Below are 21,831 nucleotides of genomic sequence, written 5' to 3' on the forward strand. Positions count from 1 at the left end.
TCTGGCAGGACCAAGGCGTTACTGTTAAAGGGAATTGGGGAAAGAGGAATTGAAAATGACTGGTGGTGGTGGGGGGGGGGGGGGGATTTGTGAGGCTCATGAATTAGGGAAGTGAGTAATAGAGTCGCTGGGGAACGATACCACATCTCCGTGTAAAGTGAAATCATTGAATAGCTCGTAGTAGAGGAAGGACGGCTCACTGTACACAGTATAGAGACTGATATGAAGACTAGTTGACCGCCACACGTACCCAGATCCTGGTGAGAGTAGCAGAGAGGGTGTTGTCATTTCAGACACTATTGGCAACTTTTAGTGAGGGGGTTCATCGAAGAAAGTACAACTCTTAAAAGACTAGCTACAGATCCCTGTAGACAGGAAGCCACCTCACCAGAAAGACTAGCTACAGATCCCTGTAGACAGGAAGCCACCTCACCAGAAGGACTAGCTACAGATTCCTGTAGACAGGAAGCCACCTCACCAGAAGGGAAGTTCTCTGTAATAATAGAATCTCCTGCAGAGTGTGATTTAAGAAACATGTGACTGAGGGTTCTGTTGGACATTCTTCCAGCAACACTAATCTCTCCGTCCGTTTATAACAGTAACAGGAAGGTGGGATTGGGTGAGGGTAACAGGAAGGTGGGATTGGGTGAGGGTAACAGGAAGGTGGGATTGGGTGAGGGTAACAGGAAGGTGGGATTGGGTGAGGGTAACAGGAAGGTGGGATTGGGTGAGGGTAACAGGAAGGTGGGATTGGGTGAGGGTAACAGGAAGGTGGGATTGGGTGAGGGTAACAGGAAGGTGGGATTGGGTGAGGGTAACAGGAAGGTGGGATTGGGTGAGGGTAACTGGAAGGTGGGATTGGGTGAGGGTAACAGGAAGGTTAGGATTGGGTGAGGGTAACAGGAAGGTTAGGATTGGGTGAGGGTAACAGGAAGGTGGGATTGGGTGAGGGTAACAGGAAGGTGGGATTGGGTGACTGTACCAGGAAGGTGGGATTGGGTGAGGGTAACAGGAAGGTGGGATTGGGTGAGGGTAACAGGAAGGTGGGATTGGGTGAGGGTAACAGGAAGGTGGGATTGGGTGAGGGTAACAGGAAGGTGGGATTGGGTGAGGGTAACAGGAAGGTGGGATTGGGTGAGGGTAACAGGAAGGTGGGATTGGGTGAGGGTAACAGGAAGGTGGGATTGGGTGAGGGTAACAGGAAGGTGGGATTGGGTGAGGGTAACAGGAAGGTTAGGATTGGGTGAGGGTAACAGGAAGGTGGGATTGGGTGAGGGTAACAGGAAGGTGGGATTGGGTGAGGGTAACAGGAAGGTGGGATTGGGTGAGGGTAACAGGAAGGTGGGATTGGGTGACTGTAACAGGAAGGTGGGATTGGGTGAGGGTAACAGGAAGGTGGGATTGGGTGAGGGTAACAGGAAGGTGGGATTGGGTGACTGTACCAGGAAGGTGGGATTGGGTGACTGTACCAGGAAGGTGGGATTTGGTGACTGTACCAGGAAGGTGGGATTTGGTGACTGTACCAGGAAGGTGGGATTTGGTGACTGTACCAGGAAGGTGGGATTGGGTGAGGGTAACAGGAAGGTGGGATTGGGTGAGGGTAACAGGAAGGTGGGATTGGGTGAGGGTAACAGGAAGGTGGGATTGGGTGGCTGTAACAGGAAGGTGGGATTGGGTGAGGGTAACAGGAAGGTGGGATTGGGTGACTGTAACAGGAAGGTGGGATTGTGTGACGGTAACAGGAAGGTGGGATTGTGTGACGGTACCAGGAAGGTGGGATTGGGTGATGGTAACAGGAAGGTGGGATTGGGTGAGGGTAACAGGAAGGTGGGATTGGGTTAGGGTAACAGGAAGGTGGGATTTGGTGAGGGTAACAGGAAGGTGGGATTGGGTGACTGTAACAGGAAGGTGGGATTGGGTGACTGTAACAGGAAGGTGGGATTGGGTGACTGTAACAGGAAGGTGGGATTGGGTGACTGTAACAGGAAGGTGGGATTGGGTGACTGTAACAGGAAGGTGGGATTGGGTGACGGTAACAGGAAGGTGGGATTTGGTGAGGGTAACAGGAAGGTGTCAGAAGGTGGGATTGGGTGAGGGTAACCGGAAGGTGTCAGAAGGTGGGATTGGGTGACTGTACCAGGAAGGTGGGATTGGGTGACGGTAACAGGAATGTGGGATTGGGTGACGGTAACAGGAATGTGGGATTGGGTGAGGGTAACAGGAAGGTGGGATTGGGTGAAGGTAACAGGAAGGTGGGATTGGGTGAGGGTAACAGGAAGTTGGGATTGGGTGATTGTAACAGGAAGGTGGGATTGGGTGACGGTAACAGGAAGGTGGGATTGGGTGACGGTAACAGGAAGGTGGGATTGGGTGATTGTAACAGGAAGGTGGGATTGGGTGATTGTAACAGGAAGGTGGGATTGGGTGATTGTAACAGGAAGGTGGGATTGGGTGATTGTAACAGGAAGGTAGGATTGGGTGAGGGTAACAGGAAGGTGGGATTGGGTGATTGTAACAGGAAGGTAGGATTGGGTGAGGGTAACAGGTGGGATTGGGTGACTGTAACAGGAAGGTAGGATTGGGTGACTACCAGGAAGGTGGGATTGGGTGATGGTAACAGGAAGGTGTCAGAAGGTGGGATTCTGTGACTGTAACAGGAAGGTGGGATTGGGTGACTGTACCAGGAAGGTGGGATTGGGTGAGGGTAACAGGAAGGTGGGATTGGGTGAGGGTAACAGGAAGGTGGGATTGGGTGAGGGTAACAGGAAGGTGGGATTGGGTGAGGGTAACAGGAAGGTGGGATTGGGTGAGGGTAACAGGAAGGTGGGATTGGGTGAGGGTAACAGGAAGGTTAGGATTGGGTGAGGGTAACAGGAAGGTGGGATTGGGTGAGGGTAACAGGAAGGTGGGATTGAGGGTAACAGGAAGGTGAGGGTAACAGGAAGGTGGGATTGGGTGAGGGTAACAGGAAGGTGGGATTGGGTGACTGTAACAGGAAGGTGGGATTGGGTGACTGTAACAGGAAGGTGGCATTGGGTGAGGGTAACAGGAAGGTGGCATTGGGTGAGGGTAACAGGAAGGTGGGATTGGGTGAGGGTAACAGGAAGGTGGGATTGGGTGACTGTAACAGGAAGGTGGGATTGGGTGACTGTAACAGGAAGGTGGGATTGGGTGACTGTAACAGGAAGGTGGGATTGGGTGACTGTAACAGGAAGGTGGGATTGGGTGACTGTAACAGGAAGGTGGGATTGGGTGACTGTAACAGGAAGGTTGGATTGGGTGACTGTACCAGGAAGGTGGGATTGGGTGACTGTACCAGGAAGGTGGGATTGGGTGAGGGTAACAGGAAGGTGGGATTGGGTGATTGTAACAGGAAGTTGGGATTGGGTGATTGTAACAGGAAGTTGGGATTGGGTGATTGTAACAGGAAGGTGGGATTGGGTGATTGTAACAGGAAGGTGGGATTGGGTGAGGGTAACAGGAAGGTGGGATTGGGTGAGGGTAACAGGAAGGTGGGATTGGGTGAGGGTAACAGGAAGGTGGGATTGGGTGAGGGTAACAGGAAGGTGGGATTGGGTGACTGTACCAGGAAGGTGGGATTGGGTGAGGGTAACAGGAAGGTGTCAGAAGGTGACTGCTTATCAACCGTTGGGACCCAAAGTGTACACTGTAACGTGGATTTTCACAAAGGGGTGTAAGATCGGCCTTGTGTTGAGAGGTGTATTCCTACCCTGACCACAGGGAGTGGCTGTAGGGACTAACTGAAGGAGCAGAAGTAGTGTTGAAGTTAACTATAGTAACAGCATGGAACTGGACTATAGTAACTATAGTAACAGTATGGAACTGAACTATAGTAACAGCATGGAACTGGACTATAGTAACTATAGTAACAGTATGGAACGGAACTATAGTAACAGTATGGAACTGGACTATAGTAACTATAGTAACAGTATGGAACTGGACTATAGTAACTATAGTAACAGTATGGAACTGGACTATAGTATCTATAGTAACAGTATGGAACTGGACTATAGTAACTATAGTAACAGCATGGTATTATTGACGATGACGTGTGTTGTACCTGCAGGGCCTAAGTTTGTAGTAACAGTATGGAACTGGACTATAGTAACTATAGTAACAGTATGGAACTGGGCTATAGTAACTATAGTAACAGCATGGAACTGGACTATAGTAACTATAGTAACAGTATGGAACTGGGCTATAGTAACTATAGTAACAGTATGGAACTGGACTATAGTAACTATAGTAACAGTACGGTATTATTGACGATGACGTGTGTTGTACCTGCAGGGCCTACGTTTGTAGTAACAGTATGTTACTATAGTAACTATAGTAACAGCATGGTATTATTGACAATGACGTGTGTTGTACCTACAGGGCCTACGTTTGCAGTAACAGTATGGAACTGGACTATAGTAACTATAGTAACAGTACGGTATTATTGACGATGGCGTGTGTTGTACTTGCAGGGCCTACGTTTGCAGCAGCCATGTGTGTGTCAGGCAGGAGACAGGGCAGTATGGTGGTGTACAGAGCAGGACAGTACCCTCTGCAGCCCCTGGGGCCTGTCACATTCCTCTGGAGACCCACAACGCAGGGTCGGGGGGGCCAGGAGGACCAGGGCTCCCAGGGATCAACACACAGACAGCTGTGGATCTGGGTTCACCCCACCATGAAAACGGTCAGAGGGACTAATATGCAGAATCAATCAGTAGTAGAAGTATTGAACAACCATTTAACTATTGATTGATTGTGTAATGTCTTTATTGTTGTCTATAATCTGGTGAACTCAGATGTCCCCTTTGGGATCGGTCAAGTACTATCCAATCAGATGTCCCCTTTGGGATCGGTCAAGTACTATCCAATCAGATGTCCCCTTTGGGATCGGTCAAGTACTATCCAATCAGATGTCCCCTTTGGGATCGGTCAAGTACTATCCAATCAGATGTCCCCTTTGGGATCGGTCAAGTACTATCCAATCAGATGTCCCCTTTGGGATCGGTCAAGTACTATCCAATCAGATGTCCCCTTTGGGATCGGTCAAGTACTATCCAATCAGATGTCCCCTTTGGGATCGGTCAAGTACTATCCAATCAGATGTCCCCTTTGGGATCGGTCAAGTACTATCCAATCAGATGTCCCCTTTGGGATCGGTCAAGTACTATCCAATCAGATGTCCCCTTTGGGATCGGTCAAGTACTATCCAATCAGATGTCCCCTTTGGGAACGGTCAAGTACTATCCAATCAGATGTCCCCTTTGGGATCGGTCAAGTACTATCCAATCAGATGTCCCCTTTGGGATCGGTGAAGTACTATCCAATCAGATGTCCCCTTTGGGATCGGTCAAGTACTATCCAATCAGATGTCCCCTTTGGGATCGGTAAAGTACTATCCAATCAGATGTCCCCTTTGGGATCGGTCAAGTACTATCCAATCAGATGTCCCCTTTGGGATCGGGAAAGTACTATCCAATCAGACTGTGCCCTGTGTCGTGACTGTGCCCTGTGTCGTGACTGTGCCCTGTGTCGTGACTGTGCCCTGTGTCGTGACTGTGCCCTGTGTCGTGACTGTGCCCTGTGTCGTGACTGTGCCCTGTGTCGTGACTGTGCCCTGTGTCGTGACTGTGCCCTGTGCCCTGTGTCGTGACTGTGCCCTGTGTCGTGACTGTGCCCTGTGTCGTGACTGTGCCCTGTGTCGTGACTGTGCCCTGTGCCCTGTGTCGTGACTGTGCCCTGTGTCGTGACTGTGCCCTGTGTCGTGACTGTGCCCTGTGTCGTGACTGTGCCCTGTGTCGTGACTGTGCCCTGTGACTGTGCCCTGTGTCGTGACTGTGCCCCTGTGTCGTGACTGTGCCCCTGTGTCGTGACTGTGCCCCTGTGTCGTGACTGTGCCCCTGTGTCGTGACTGTGCCCCTGTGTCGTGACTGTGCCCTGTGTCGTGACTGTGCCCTGTGTCGTGACTGTGCCCTGTGCTCTGTGTCAGGACCTCCTCCCAGAGCTGCAGGCTGTCTGTCAGTGTTCTGAGGCTGTCCTTCCACCTGCTTCAGTGGACCTCCCTGTCCCACAGCCAGCTCCTACCCCCACCTTGGCCTCCGGTCCTGGGGCTGGTCCTGAGGCGGTGCAGGCCTCTGGTTCTGGTTCTAAGAGGAAGTGGTCCTCCAGGGAGCCTGAGGCTGCTGGGCCACCAGCCAAGAAGCTCCTGGGATACAGTACCATTTCTGCTACCACACCCGTAACCTGGAGGTCCAGTACCACTGGTATAGTCATCAGGTAGGTTCTGACTGCTACCACTGGTATAGTCATCAGGTGGGTTCTGACTGGTACCACTGGTATAGTCATCGGGTGGGTTCTGACTGGTACCACTGGTATAGTCATCGGGTGGGTTCTGACAGGTACCACTGGTATAGTCATCGGGTGGGTTCTGACTGGTACCACTGGTATAGTCATCGGGTGGGTTCTGACTGGTACCACTGGTATAGTCATCGGGTGGGTTCTGACTGGTACCACTGGTATAGTCATCGGGTGGGTTCTGACTGGTACCACTGGTATAGTCATCGGGTGGGTTCTGACTGGTACCACTGGTATAGTCATCGGGTGGGTTCTGACTGGTACCACTGGTATAGTCATCGGGTGGGTTCTGACTGCTTTGATTTAGTCATATTTTAGAGTTTTCTGTCAATTTTATAAACCCCTCCCTTTATTAAACCCCTCCCTTTATGAAACCCCTCCCTTTATAAACCCCTCCCTTTATAAAACCCCTCCCTTTATAAAACCCCTCCCTTTATAAAACCCCTCCCTTTATAAACCCCTCCCTTTATAAAACCCCTCCCTTTATAAAACCCCTCCCTTTATAAAACCCCTCCCTTTATAAAACCCCTCCCTTTATAAACCCCTCCCTTTATAAAACCCCTCCCTTTATAAAACCCCTCCTTTATAAACCCCTCCCTTTATAAAACCCCTCCCTTTATAAAACCCCTCCCTTTATAAAACCCCTCCCTTTATAAAACCCCTCCCTTTATAAAACCCCTCCCTTTATAAAACCCCTCCCTTTATAAACCCCTCCCTTTATAAAACCCCTCCCTTTATAAAACCCCTCCCTTTATAAACCCCTCCCTTTATAAAACCCCTCCCTTTATAAAACCCCTCCTTTATAAACCCCTCCCTTTATTAAACCCCTCCCTTTATTAAACCCTCTCCTTTATAAACCCCTCCCTTTATAAACCCCTCCCTTTATAAAACCCCTCCCTTTATAAAACCCCTCCCTTTATAAAACCCCTCCCTTTATAAACCCCTCCCTTTATAAAACCCCTCCTTTATAAACCCCTCCCTTTATAAAACCCCTCCCTTTATAAAACCCCTCCTTTATAAAACCCCTCCCTTTATAAACCCCTCCCTTTATAAAACCCCTCCCTTTATAAACCCCTCCCTTTATAAAACCCCTCCCTTTATAAAACCCCTCCCTTTATAAAACCCCTCCCTTTATAAACCCCTCCCTTTATAAACCCCTCCTTTATAAACCCCTCCCTTTATAAACCCCTCCCTTTATAAACCCCTCCCTTTATAAACCCCTCCCTTTAATAAACCCCTCCCTTTAATAAACCCCTCCTTTAATAAACCCCTCCCTTTATAAACCCCTCCCTTTATTAAACCCCTCCCTTTATTAAACCCCTCCCTTTATGAAACCCCTCCCTTTATAAACCCCTCCCTTTATAAAACCCCTCCCTTTATAAAACCCCTCCCTTTATAAAACCCCTCCCTTTATAAACCCCTCCCTTTATAAAACCCCTCCCTTTATAAAACCCCTCCCTTTATAAACCCCTCCCTTTATAAAACCCCTCCCTTTATAAAACCCCTCCCTTTATAAAACCCCTCCCTTTATAAAACCCCTCCCTTTATAAAACCCCTCCCTTTATAAACCCCTCCTTTATAAACCCCTCCCTTTATAAACCCCTCCCTTTATAAACCCCTCCCTTTATAAACCCCTCCCTTTATAAACCCCTCCCTTTAATAAACCCCTCCCTTTATAAACCCCTCCCTTTAATAAACCCCTCCCTTTATAAACCCCTCCCTTTAATAAACCCCTCCCTTTAATAAACCCCTCCCTTTAATAAACCCCTCCCTTTATAAACCCCTCCCTTTAATAAACCCCTCCCTTTAATAAACCCCTCCCTTTATAAAACCCCTTCCTTTATTCTCAACCATGTCGACTTCCTGAATGTTGTTGTTTACTGTTTTGCAGTGACCTCACCATGGAGATGGTGCGGTATCGTCTGATTGGACCTCTATCACATTCCGTTCTGACTGAAACCCTGGCCCCTGCCACACACTGTGATGTAAGAACCTGGGATGATTTATCTAGAGGCCAGCTAATCACCTGGGATGATTTATCTAGGGACCAGCTAATATCCTATCACCTGGGATGATTTGTCTGGAGGCCAGCTAATCACCTGGGATGATTTGTCTGGAGGCCAGCTAATCACCTGGGATGATTTGTCTGGAGGCCAGCTAATCACCTGGGATGATTTGTCTGGAGGCCAGCTAATCACCTGGGATGATGTGTCTGGAGGCCAGCTAATCACCTGGGATGATGTGTCTGGAGGCCAGCTAATCACCTGGGATGATGTGTCTGGAGGCCAGCTAATCACCTGGGATGATGTGTCTGGAGGCCAGCTAATCACCTGGGATGATGTGTCTGGAGGCCAGCTAATCACCTGGGATGATGTGTCTGGAGGCCAGCTAATCACCTGGGATGATGTGTCTGGAGGCCAGCTAATCACCTGGGATGATTTGTCTGGAGGCCAGCTAATCACCTGGGATGATGTGTCTGGAGGCCAGCTAATCACCTGGGATGATGTGTCTGGAGGCCAGCTAATCACCTGGGATGATGTGTCTGAGGCCAGCTAATCACCTGGGATGATGTGTCTGGAGGCCAGCTAATCACCTGGGATGATGTGTCTGGAGGCCAGCTAATCACCTGGGATGATGTGTCTGGAGGCCAGCTAATCACCTGGGATGATGTGTCTGGAGGCCAGCTAATCACCTGGGATGATGTGTCTGGAGGCCAGCTAATCACCTGGGATGATGTGTCTGGAGGCCAGCTAATCACCTGGGATGATGTGTCTGGAGGCCAGCTAATCACCTGGGATGATGTGTCTGGAGGCCAGCTAATCACCTGGGATGATGTGTCTGGAGGCCAGCTAATCACCTGGGATGATGTGTCTGGAGGCCAGCTAATCACCTGGGATGATGTGTCTGGAGGCCAGCTAATCACCTGGGATGATGTGTCTGGAGGCCAGCTAATCACCTGGGATGATTTGTCTGGAGGCCAGCTAATCACCTGGGATGATTTGTCTGGAGGCCAGCTAATCACCTGGGATGATTTGTCTGGAGGCCAGCTAATCACCTGGGATGATTTGTCTGGAGGCCAGCTAATCACCTGGGATGATTTGTCTGGAGGCCAGCTAATCACCTGGGATGATTTGTTGGAGGCCAGCTAATCACCTGGGATGATTTGTCTGGAGGCCAGCTAATCACCTGGGATGATTTGTCTGGAGGCCACTAATCACCTGGGATGTTTGTCTGGAGGCCAGCTAATCACCTGGGATGATTTGTCTGGAGGCCAGCTAATCACCTGGGATGATTTTCTGGAGGCCAGCTAATCACCTGGGATGATTTATCTAGAGTTTTTATCCTGTTTGTTCCAGTGTAAGGTGTTTTATCTAGAGACTACATCCTGTTTGTTCCAGTGTAAGGTGTTAGTCAGGTGTTTTATCTAGAGACTACATCCTGTTTGTTCCAGTGTAAGGTGTTTTATCTAGAGACTACATCCTGTTTGTTCCAGTGTAAGGTGTTTTATCTAGAGACTACATCCTGTTTGTTCCAGTGTAAGGTGTTTTATCTAGAGACTACATCCTGTTTGTTCCAGTGTAAGGTGTTTTATCTAGAGACTACATCCTGTTTGTTCCAGTGTAAGGTGTTATTCAGGTGTTTTATCTAGAGACCACATCCTGTTTGTTCCAGTGTAAGGTGTTAGTCAGGTGTTTTATCTAGAGACTACATCCTGTTTGTTCCAGTGTAAGGTGTTTTATCTAGAGACTACATCCTGTTTGTTCCAGTGTAAGGTGTTTTATCTAGAGACCACATCCTGTTTGTTCCAGTGTAAGGTGTTAGTCAGGTGTTTTATCTAGAGACTACATCCTGTTTGTTCCAGTATAAGGTGTTTTATCTAGAGACTACATCCTGTTTGTTCCAGTGTAAGGTGTTTTATCTAGATACTACATCCTGTTTGTTCCAGTATAAGGTGTTTTATCTAGAGACTACATCCTGTTTGTTCCAGTGTAAGGTGTTTTATCTAGAGACTACATCCTGTTTGTTCCAGTGTAAGGTATTAGTAAGGTGTTTTATCTAGAGACCACATCCTGTTTGTTCCAGTGTAAGGTGTTAGTCAGGTGTTTTATCTAGAGACCACATCCTGTTTGTTCCAGTGTAAGGTGTTAGTCAGGTGTTTTATCTAGAGACTACATCCTGTTTGTTCCAGTGTAAGGTATTAGTCAGGTGTTTTATCTAGAGACGACATCCTGTTTGTTCCAGTGTAAGGTATTAGTCAGGTGTTTTATCTAGAGACGACATCCTGTTTGTTCCAGTATAAGGTATTAGTCAGGTGTTTTATCTAGAGACTACATCCTGTTTGTTCCAGTGTAAGGTGTTAGTCAGGTGTTTTATCTAGAGACTACATCCTGTTTGTTCCAGTATAAGGTGTTTTATCTAGAGACTACATCCTGTTTGTTCCAGTATAAGGTGTTTTATCTAGAGACTACATCCTGTTTGTTCCAGTGTAAGGTGTTTTATCTAGAGACTACATCCTGTTTGTTCCAGTGTAAGGTGTTTTATCTAGAGACTACATCCTGTTTGTTCCAGTGTAAGGTGTTAGTCAGGTGTTTTATCTAGAGACTACATCCTGTTTGTTCCAGTATAAGGTGTTTTATCTAGAGACTACATCCTGTTTGTTCCAGTATAAGGTGTTTTATCTAGAGACTACATCCTGTTTGTTCCAGTATAAGGTGTTTTATCTAGAGACTACATCCTGTTTGTTCCAGTGTAAGGTGTTTTATCTAGAGACTACATCCTGTTTGTTCCAGTATAAGGTATTAGTTCAGGTGTTTTATCTAGAGACTACATCCTGTTTGTTCCAGTGTAAGGTGTTTTATCTAGAGACTACATCCTGTTTGTTCCAGTGTAAGGTGTTAGTCAGGTGTTTTATCTAGAGACTACATCCTGTTTGTTCCAGTATAAGGTGTTTTATCTAGAGACTACATCCTGTTTGTTCCAGTGTAAGGTGTTAGTCAGGTGTTTTATCTAGAGACTACATCCTGTTTGTTCCAGTATAAGGTGTTTTATCTAGAGACTACATCCTGTTTGTTCCAGTGTAAGGTGTTTTATCTAGATACTACATCCTGTTTGTTCCAGTATAAGGTGTTTTATCTAGAGACTACATCCTGTTTGTTCCAGTATAAGGTGTTTTATCTAGAGACTACATCCTGTTTGTTCCAGTGTAAGGTGTTTTATCTAGAGACTACATCCTGTTTGTTCCAGTGTAAGGTGTTTTCTCTAGAGACGACATCCTGTTTGTTCCAGTATAAGGTATTAGTCAGGTGTTTTATCTAGAGACTACATCCTGTTTGTTCCAGTGTAAGGTGTTAGTCAGGTGTTTTATCTAGAGACTACATCCTGTTTGTTCCAGTATAAGGTGTTTTATCTAGAGACTACATCCTGTTTGTTCCAGTGTAAGGTGTTTTCTCTAGAGACGACATCCTGTTTGTTCCAGTATAAGGTATTAGTCAGGTGTTTTATCTAGAGACTACATCCTGTTTGTTCCAGTGTAAGGTGTTTTATCTAGAGACTACATCCTGTTTGTTCCAGTGTAAGGTGTTAGTCAGGTGTTTTATCTAGAGACTACATCCTGTTTGTTCCAGTATAAGGTGTTTTATCTAGAGACTACATCCTGTTTGTTCCAGTGTAAGGTGTTAGTCAGGTGTTTTATCTAGAGACTACATCCTGTTTGTTCCAGTATAAGGTGTTTTATCTAGAGACTACATCCTGTTTGTTCCAGTGTAAGGTGTTTTATCTAGATACTACATCCTGTTTGTTCCAGTATAAGGTGTTTTATCTAGAGACTACATCCTGTTTGTTCCAGTATAAGGTGTTTTATCTAGAGACTACATCCTGTTTGTTCCAGTGTAAGGTGTTTTATCTAGAGACTACATCCTGTTTGTTCCAGTATAAGGTGTTTTATCTAGAGACTACATCCTGTTTGTTCCAGTGTAAGGTATTAGTCAGGTGTTTTATCTAGAGACCACATCCTGTTTGTTCCAGTGTAAGGTGTTAGTCAGGTGTTTTATCTAGAGACTACATCCTGTTTGTTCCAGTATAAGGTGTTAGTCAGGTGTTTTATCTAGAGACTACATCCTGTTTGTTCCAGTATAAGGTGTTTTATCTAGAGACTACATCCTGTTTGTTCCAGTGTAAGGTATTAGTCAGGTGTTTTATCTAGAGACTACATCCTGTTTGTTCCAGTGTAAGGTGTTAGTCAGGTGTTTTATCTTTATTCCAGGCTCCAGGTAAATCCAGACCATCCCCCTTCTGGTGGCCAGATCACTGCAGAGACGACTGTAACATGTCTCTTCTTCAACAACAAGCTGGTGTCTTCAACATGCTCAGAGGTGAGTTCCTCACAACTACATTCCTCATTCATTACCTACATTCATTAGATTAGATCAGGGCTCTCCAACCCTGTTCCTGGAGCGAGACCCTCCTGTAGGTTTAAACTCCAACCCTGTTCCTGGAGAGAAACCCTCCTGTAGGTTTAAACTCCAACCCTGTTCCTGGAGAGACACCCTCCTGTAGGTTTTTACTTATGTCCTGTCTTTCCTCTCCTCCAAAGCGTACCTCATGTATGTCCTGTCTCTCCTCTCCTCCAAAGCGTACCTCATGTCTGTCCTGTCTCCCCTCCAAAGCGTACCTCATGTCTGTCCTGTCTCTCCTCCAAAGCGTACCTCATGTCTGTCCTGTCTCTCCTCCAAAGCGTACCTCATGTCTGTCCTGTCTCTCCTCCAAAGCGTACCTCATGTCTGTCCTGTCTCCCCACCAAAGCGTACCTCATGTCTGTCCTGTCTCTCCTCCAAAGCGTACCTCATGTCTGTCCTGTCTCCCCACCAAAGCGTACCTCATGTCTGTCCTGTCTCCCCTCCAAAGCGTACCTCATGTCTGTCCTGTCTCCCCTCCAAAGCGTACCTCATGTTTGTCCTGTCTCCCCTCCAAAGCGTACCTCATGTCTGGTCTGTCTCTCCTCCAAAGCGTACCTCATGTGTGTCCTGTCTCCCCTCCCCTCCAAAGCGTACCTCATGTCTGTCCTGTCTCCTCCCCTCAGGTGTGTACTCCACAGCGGAGGTCCCAGCCGGCTCAGTTCTGGGTCTGACGGTGGATGACCCCAGATTGACCTTACCAAACAAGAGAAGCAAGGCCGTGTCCGACATCAGGAAGGCACAAGGTAACCTCTGAGCCAGTAGCCATGGTAACCCCTGAGCCAGTAGCCATGGTAACCCCTGAGCCGGTAGCCATGGTAACCCCTGAGCCAGTAGCCATGGTAACCCCTGACCGGTAGCCATGGTAACCCCTGAGCCAGGAGACAGGGTGGGGGGTGGTTCAGACAGGTCCGATATAGTTTACATTACATCATTAGTTCTCCTTTAGGGTGATTCCATGGTAACCTCTGAGCCAGTAGCCATGGTAACCTCTGAGCCAGTAGCCATGGTAACCCCTGAGCCAGGAGACAGGGTGGGGGTGGTTCAGACATGTCCGATATAGTTTACATTAGTTCTCCTTTAGGGTGATTCTACCTGGGCCATGTTCAGAACACAACCTTTTCAATCAGAGTGAAACTGTGACGTAGCCGACTACCTAATATTCAAATGAGAACGCATCCAAGAAAATGTCATAGATTTGTTCCCTGCTGAACAGGACCCTGTGATGGTGATAGGTCCTGAGGCTTTGTGGGTAGGGAGGTTCTGTGGGTCATTCTCTGGTCCTGTGCTCCTGGGGAGTCTCTGCTCGTCTATGCAGATGTACCAGGTTCGAATCCTGGCAGGACCCTGTGTTTGTGATGGTGATAGGTCCTGAGGCTTTGTGGGTAGGGAGGTTCTGTGGGTCATTCTCTGGTCCTGTGCTCCTGGGGAGCCTCTGCTCATCCATGCAGATGTCCCAGGTTCGAATCCTGGCAGGACCCTGTGCTCAGACCACGCCCTCAGAAGTTCACACCCACTTCCTTATATACCTTTTAGTACCTGGCTGGGGGTTGCATCACCCACTTCCTTATTGACCTTTTAGTACCTGGCTGGGGGTTGCATCACCTACTTCCTTATTGACCTTTTAGTACCTGGCTGGGGGTTGCATCACCCACTTCCTGATTGACCTTTTAGTAGCTGGCTGGGGGTTGCATCACCCACTTCCTGATTGACCTTTTAGTAGCTGGCTGGGGTTGCATCACCTACTTCCTTATTGACCTTTTAGTACCTGGCTGGGGTTGCATCACCCACTTCCTTATATACCTTTTAGTACCTGGCTGGGGTTGCATCACCTACTTCCTTATTGACCTTTTAGTACCTGGCTGGGGTTGCGTCACCCACTTCCTTATTGACCTTTTAGTACCTGGCTGGGGTTGCATCACCCACTTCCTTATTGACCTTTTAGTACCTGGCTGGGGGTTGCATCACCTACTTCCTTATTGACCTTTTAGTACCTGGCTGGGGTTGCATCACCTACTTCCTTATTGACCTTTTAGTACCTGGCTGGGGGTTGCATCACCCACTTCCTTATTGACCTTTTAGTACCTGGCTGGGGGTTGCATCACCCACTTCCTGATTTAGTGGACGTAGGCCCTATAGAGCTACTCGGTGAAGCTGTAGATGTTGCCAACTCGTTGTGTGCTTCCTCTGGCCTACTCAACACAGTTTGGTGACTCTCCTGAGTACCTGGTCATACGGCACTATGTCCTCTGTTGTTTCAGGAGTGAAAGAGGAGAGGAGGAGGGAACTGATGTTGAAGGGGATCCCTGAACCCCTCAGCCAGAGTTCCCTGTGGGACCGGTCTGTCCGCGACAACGTCACACACAACAAGATGACAGACCAGGTACTGAACCATAGCGCCATGTCTGTTAATATATCATTACTAAATGTATGAAGACTCTACCCAGGGTATGTCCCACAGGAAGAAGAGTCACTAAATTTCCTCCTGGAAACTCAACCCAAGAAGAAGAGTCACTAAATGTGTGTCCTCCTGGAGACTCAACCCAGGAAGAACAGACCAATATGTTTTCCTCGTGTTTGATTGTTCTTCAGGAATCCACGCTGCTGTTTGATTGAATCTTTGACTGCGTTTGTACCCAGGTTTCTATCCAATTGGGGACAGATTTTCATGTGAATATAAAACAGTCAGCATTTAAAAACAATGTGCACATCTTCCCGCCAGATGGGTTACCATCACATTGACTTGTTGCAGGTTAAAGTCTGTGTGTGTGATGACGTAGCGCACATAAACACACCATCTGTTGTTTCATTCCCTAATATATTAACAATACAAATCATCAAATCAAATCAAATCAAATTTTATTTGTCACATACACATGGTTAGCAGATGTTAATGCGAGTGTAGCGAAATGCTTGTGCTTCTAGTTCCGACAATGCAGTGATAACCAACAAGTAATCTAGCTAACAATTCCAAAACTACTGTCTTATACACAGTGTAAGGGGATAAGGAATATGTACATAAGGATATATGAATGAGTGATGGTACAGAGCAGCATACAGTAGATGGTATCGAGTACAGTATATACATATGAGATGAGTATGTAGACAAAGTAAACAAAGTGGCATAGTTAAAGTGGCTAGTGACATAAGAATGCAGTCGATGATCTAGAGTACAGTATATACATATGCATATGAGATGAATAATGGAGGGTAAGTAACTGTTTATATAAGGTAGCATTGTTTAAAGTGGCTAGTGATATATTTACATCATTTCCCATCAATTCCCATTATTAAAGTGGCTGGAGTTGGGTCAGTGTCAATGACAGTGTGTTGGCAGCAGCCACTCAATGGTGGCTGTTTAACAGTCTGATAGCCTTGAGATAGAAGCTGTTTTTCAGTCTCTCAGTCCCAGCTTTGATGCACCTGTACTGACCTCGCCTTCTGGATGATAGCGGGGTGAACAGGCAGTGGTTCGGGTGGTTGATGTCCTTGATGATCTTCTGGCCTTCCTGTAACATCGGGTGGTGTAGGTGTCTGGAGGGCATTTTGCCCCGGTGATGCGTTGTGCAGACCTCACTTCCTCTGGAGAGCAGTTCACGGTTGAGGCGGAGCAGTTCACGTACCAGGCGGTGATACAGCCCGCCAGGATGAACATTCTCGATTGTGCATCTGTAGAAGTTCTGAGTGCATTTTGGTGACAACAGTTTCTTCAGCCTCCTGAGGTTGAAGAGCGCTGCTGCGCCTTCTTCAGACGCTGTCAGTGTGAGTGGACCAATTCAGTTTGTCTGTGATGTGTCATGCCAGGAACTTAACACTTGCTACCCTCTCCACTACTGTTCCATCGATGTGGATGGGGGGTGTTCCTCTGCTGTTTCACTGAAGTTCCACAATCATCTCCTTAGTTTTGTTGACGTTGAGTGTGAGGTTGTTTTCTGACACCACACTCCGAGGGCCCTCACCTCCTCCCTGTAGGCCGTCTGTCGTTGTTGGTAATCAAGCCTACCACTGTTGTGGAACATTCTCAAACTTGATGATTGAGTTGGAGGCGTGCGTGGCCACTGCAGTCGTGGGTGAACAGGGAGTACAGGAGAGGGCTCAGAACGCACCCTTGTGGGGCCCCGTGTTGAGGATCAGCGGGGAAGATGTTGTTGCCTACCCTCACCACCTGGGGGTGAGTTAGATGGGTTACCATCGCATTCACAGAAACTGTTTCCTGTCGGGTTCTGGAGCGTTCACAGAAACTGTTTCCTGTCGTGTTCTGGAGCGTTCACAGAAACTGTTTCCTGTCGGGTTCTGGAGCGTTCACAGAAACTGTTTCCTGTCGGGTTCTGGAGCATTCACAGAAACTGTTTCCTGTCGGGTTCTGGAGCGTTCACAGAAACTGTTTCCTGTCGTGTTCTGGAGCGTTCACAGAAACTGTTTCCTGTCGGGTTCTGGAGCGTTCACAGAAACTGTTTCCTGTCGGGTTCTGGAGCATTCACAGAAACTGTTTCCTGTCGGGTTCTGGAGCGTTCACAGAAACTGTTTCCTGTCGGGTTCTGGAGCATTCACAGAAACTGTTTCCTGTCGGGTTCTGGAGCATTCTCCCTAGATGTTCTGGAGCATTCTCCCTAGATGTTCTGGAGCATTCTCCCTAGATGTTCTGGAGCATTCTCCCTAGATGTTCTGGAGCATTCTCCCTAGATGTTCTGGAGCATTCTCCCTAGATGTTCTGGAGCATTCACAGAAACTGTTTCCTGTCAGGTTCTGGAGCATTCTCTCTAGACAACAGTTCACTGTCAGGTTCTGGAGCATTCTCTCTAGACAACAGTTCACTGTCAGGTTCTGGAGCATTCTCCCTAGATGTTCTGGAGCATTCTCCCTAGATGTTCTGGAGCATTCACAGAAACTGTTTCCTGTCAGGTTCTGGAGCATTCTCTCTAGACAACAGTTCACTGTCAGGTTCTGGAACATTCTCTCTAGACAACAGTTCACTGTCAGGTTCTGGAACATTCTCTCTAGACAACAGTTCACTGACAGGTTCTGGAACATTCTCTCTAGACAACAGTTCACTGTCAGGTTCTGGAACATTCTCTCTAGACAACAGTTCACTGTCAGGTTCTGGAACATTCTCTCTAGACAACAGTTCACTGTCAGGTTCTGGAACATTCTCTCTAGACAACAGTTCACTGACAGGTTCTGGAACATTCTCTCTAGACTGCAGTTCACTGACAGGTTCTGGAACATTCTCTCTAGATGTTCTGGAACATTCTCTCTAGACAACAGTCCACTGTCAGGTTCTGGAACATTCTCTCTAGACTGCAGTTCACTGACAGGTTCTGGAACATTCTCTCTAGATGTTCTGGAGCATTCTCTCTAGACTGCAGTTCACTGACAGGTTCTGGAGCATTCTCTCTAGACAACAGTTCACTGTCAGGTTCTGGAGCATTCTCTCTAGACAACAGTTCACTGACAGGTTCTGGAACATTCTCTCTAGATGTTCTGGAGCATTCTCTCTAGACAACAGTCCACTGTCAGGTTCTGGAACATTCTCTATAGCTGTTCTTGAGCATTCTCTCTAGATGTTCTGGAGCATTCTCTCTAGACAACAGTCCACTGTCAGGTTCTGGAACATTCTCCCGGTTTACCACGTCGTAGTACAACGTAGCATATCATGGCCTGACATAATACATTTTTACCAACAAAATAAACATCTCTTAGCAACATTTTTACGTTGACATTTTGTGAAATTGTATCACACCTGTGGTGATTTATTTCCAAACGGTGTAACTTGCATAAAAACTTTGTATGGAAATGTGGTTTGTCTCCAATATCCAGTCTTCTCTCTGTCTACAGGAAATAAACAGACTGCGTAGTGACGTTCTGGTCCCAGGCTCCAGACTCCCCACCCCCCTGCAGGGTAGAGTACCCGTCCTACTGGTGCAGCAGCCTGGGAAGAGCCAGGGCACAGAGATGGGGTCCTGGGGGGCGGGATGGGACCTGCTGCTACCCAAGGCCTGGGGCATGGCCTTCTGGGTCCCTCTGGTATGGACCACCCTATTCCCTATATAGTGCACTACTCCAGACCAGGACCCAATGGCACCCTATTCCCTATATAGTGCACTACTCTAGACCAGTACCCACCCTATTCCCTATATAGTACACTACTCTAGACCAGTACCCACCCTATTCCCTATATAGTGCACTACTTTAGATCAGGACCCCACCCTATTCCCTATATAGTTCACGTCTCTAGACCGGCACCCAATGACACCCTATTCCTTATATAGTGCACTTCTCTAGACCAGGACCCAATGACACCATATTCCCTATATAGTGCACTACTCTAGACCAGTACCCACTCTATTCCCTATATAGTGCACTACTTTAGACCAGGACCCACTCTATTCCCTATATAGTGCACTACTTTAGACCAGGACCCACACTATTCCCTATATAGTGCACTACTCTAGACCAGGACCCACCCTATTCCCTATGTAGTGCACTACTCTAGACTAGGACCCACCCTATTCCCTATATAGTGCACTACTTTATACCATGACCCACCCTATTCCCTATATAGTGCACTACTTTATACCATGACCCACCCTATTCCCTATATAGTGCACTACTCTAGACCAGGACCCACACTATTCCCTATATAGTGCACTACTCTAGACCAGGACCCAATGGCACTCTATTCCCTATATAGTGCACTACTCTAAACCAGGACCCAATGGCACCCTGTTCTCTATATAGTGCACTACTCTAGACCAGGACACAATGGAACCATATTCCCTATATAGTGCACTACTCTAGATGAGGACCCAATGGAACCCTATTCCCTATATAGTGCACTACTTTAGACCAGGTAATGGCACCCTATTCCCTATATAGTGCACTACTTTAGACCAGGAGGTAACTAAAGTAGTAACCTCTCTAGATGAGGACCCAATGGAACCCTATTCCCTATATAGTGCACTACTCTAGATGAGAGGACCCAATGGCACCCTATTCCCTATACAGTGCACTACTCTAGACCAGGACACAATGGAACCATATTCCCTATATAGTAACCACTACTCTAGATGAGGACCCAATGGCACTCTATTCCCTAGATAGTGCACTACTCTAGATGAGGACCCACACTATTCCCCATATAGTGCACTACTCTAGACCAGGACCCACCCTATTCCCTATATAGTGCACTACTCTAGACCAGGACCCAATGGAACCCTATTCCCTATATAGTGCACTACTCTAGATGAGGACCCAATGGCACCCTATTCCCTATATAGCACCCTCTAGATGAGGACCCAATGGCACCCTATTCCCTATAGAGGAGAGGTAACTAAAGTACTACCCTCTAGATCAATAGATCAATAGAATATTTTGAGAAGCCCCTTTAAGTAGACAAATGACTAATAACTACAAATATGTCTGATCAACCTCATCTCCTCTCCAGGTAGATAGAGGAGAGGTAACTAAAGTAGTAACCCTCTCCTAACCCTCTCCTAGGTCCAGGTAGGTAGAGGAGAGGTAACTAAAGTAGTAACCCTCTCCAGGTAGATAGAGGAGGGGTAACTAAAGTAGTAACCCTCTCCAGGTAGGTAGAGGAGAGGTAACTAAAGTAGTAACCCTCTCCTCTCCAGGTAGATAGAGGAGAGGTAACTAAAGTAGTAACCCTCTCCAGGTAGATAGAGGAGAGGTAACTAAAGTAGTAACCCTCTCCAGGTAGATAGAGGAGAGGTAACTAAAGTAGTAACCCTCTCCAGGTAGATAGAGGAGAGGTAACTAAAGTAGTAACCCTCTCCAGGTAGATAGAGGAGAGGTAACTAAAGTAGTAACCCTCTCCAGGTAGATAGAGGAGAGGTAACTAAAGTAGTAACCCTCTCCTCTCCAGGTAGATAGAGGAGAGGTAACTAAAGTAGTAACCCTCTCCAGGTAGATAGAGGAGAGGTAACTAAAGTAGTAACCCTCTCCAGGTAGATAGAGGAGAGGTAACTAAAGTAGTAACCCTCTCCAGGTAGATAGAGGAGAGGTAACTAAAGTAGTAACCCTCTCCAGGTAGATAGAGGAGAGGTAACTAAAGTAGTAACCCTCTCCAGGTAGATAGAGGAGAGGTAACTAAAGTAGTAACCCTCTCCAGGTAGATAGAGGAGAGGTAACTAAAGTAGTAACCCTCTCCTCTCCAGGTAGATAGAGGAGAGGTAACTAAAGTAGTAACCCTCTCCAGGTAGATAGAGGAGAGGTAACTAAAGTAGTAACCCTCTCCAGGTAGATAGAGGAGAGGTAACTAAAGTAGTAACCCTCTCCAGGTAGATAGAGGAGAGGTAACTAAAGTAGTAACCCTCTCCTCTCCAGGTAGATAGAGGAGAGGTAACTAAAGTAGTAACCCTCTCCAGGTAGATAGAGGAGAGGTAACTAAAGTAGTAACCCTCTCCTCTCCAGGTAGGTAGAGGAGAGGTAACTAAAGTAGTAACCCTCTCCAGGTAGATAGTGGAGAGGTAACTAAAGTAGTAACCCTCTCCAGGTAGGTAGAGGAGAGGTAACTAAAGTAGTAACCCTCTCCTCTCCAGGTAGATAGAGGAGAGGTAACTAAAGTAGTAACCCTCTCCTCTCCAGGTAGATAGAGGAGAGGTAACTAAAGTAGTAACCCTCTCCAGGTAGATAGAGGAGAGGTAACTAAAGTAGTAACCCTCTCCAGGTAGATAGAGGAGAGGTAACTAAAGTAGTAACCCTCTCCAGGTAGATAGAGGAGAGGTAACTAAAGTAGTAACCCTCTCCAGGTAGATAGAGGAGAGGTAACTAAAGTAGTAACCCTCTCCAGGTAGATAGAGGAGAGGTAACTAAAGTAGTAACCCTCTCCAGGTAGATAGAGGAGAGGTAACTAAAGTAGTAACCCTCTCCTCTCCAGGTAGATAGAGGAGAGGTAACTAAAGTAGTAACCCTCTCCAGGTAGATAGAGGAGAGGTAACTAAAGTAGTAACCCTCTCCAGGTAGATAGAGGAGAGGTAACTAAAGTAGTAAC

General features: G+C 47.1%; 1 protein-coding gene across 3 annotated transcripts in view; it reads left to right on the plus strand.

Moving 5' to 3' along the window:
• Positions 1-21,831, plus strand: part of pop1 (POP1 homolog, ribonuclease P/MRP subunit) — a 54,818-nt gene that overhangs the window by 18,641 nt on the left and 14,346 nt on the right. For all 3 annotated transcript variants that reach the window (XM_065027273.1, XM_065027272.1, XM_065027274.1), the window contains exons 6-12: positions 4,491-4,702; positions 6,005-6,291; positions 8,261-8,354; positions 12,632-12,740; positions 13,448-13,567; positions 15,083-15,204; positions 18,657-18,845. In XM_065027273.1, the coding sequence (XP_064883345.1) occupies positions 4,491-4,702; positions 6,005-6,291; positions 8,261-8,354; positions 12,632-12,740; positions 13,448-13,567; positions 15,083-15,204; positions 18,657-18,845 (1,133 nt within the window). The remainder of the gene's footprint in view (positions 1-4,490; positions 4,703-6,004; positions 6,292-8,260; positions 8,355-12,631; positions 12,741-13,447; positions 13,568-15,082; positions 15,205-18,656; positions 18,846-21,831) is intronic.

Source organism: Oncorhynchus nerka, linkage group LG14 (assembly GCF_034236695.1).
Source record: "Oncorhynchus nerka isolate Pitt River linkage group LG14, Oner_Uvic_2.0, whole genome shotgun sequence".
NCBI classification, from domain to species: Eukaryota; Metazoa; Chordata; class Actinopteri; order Salmoniformes; family Salmonidae; genus Oncorhynchus; species Oncorhynchus nerka.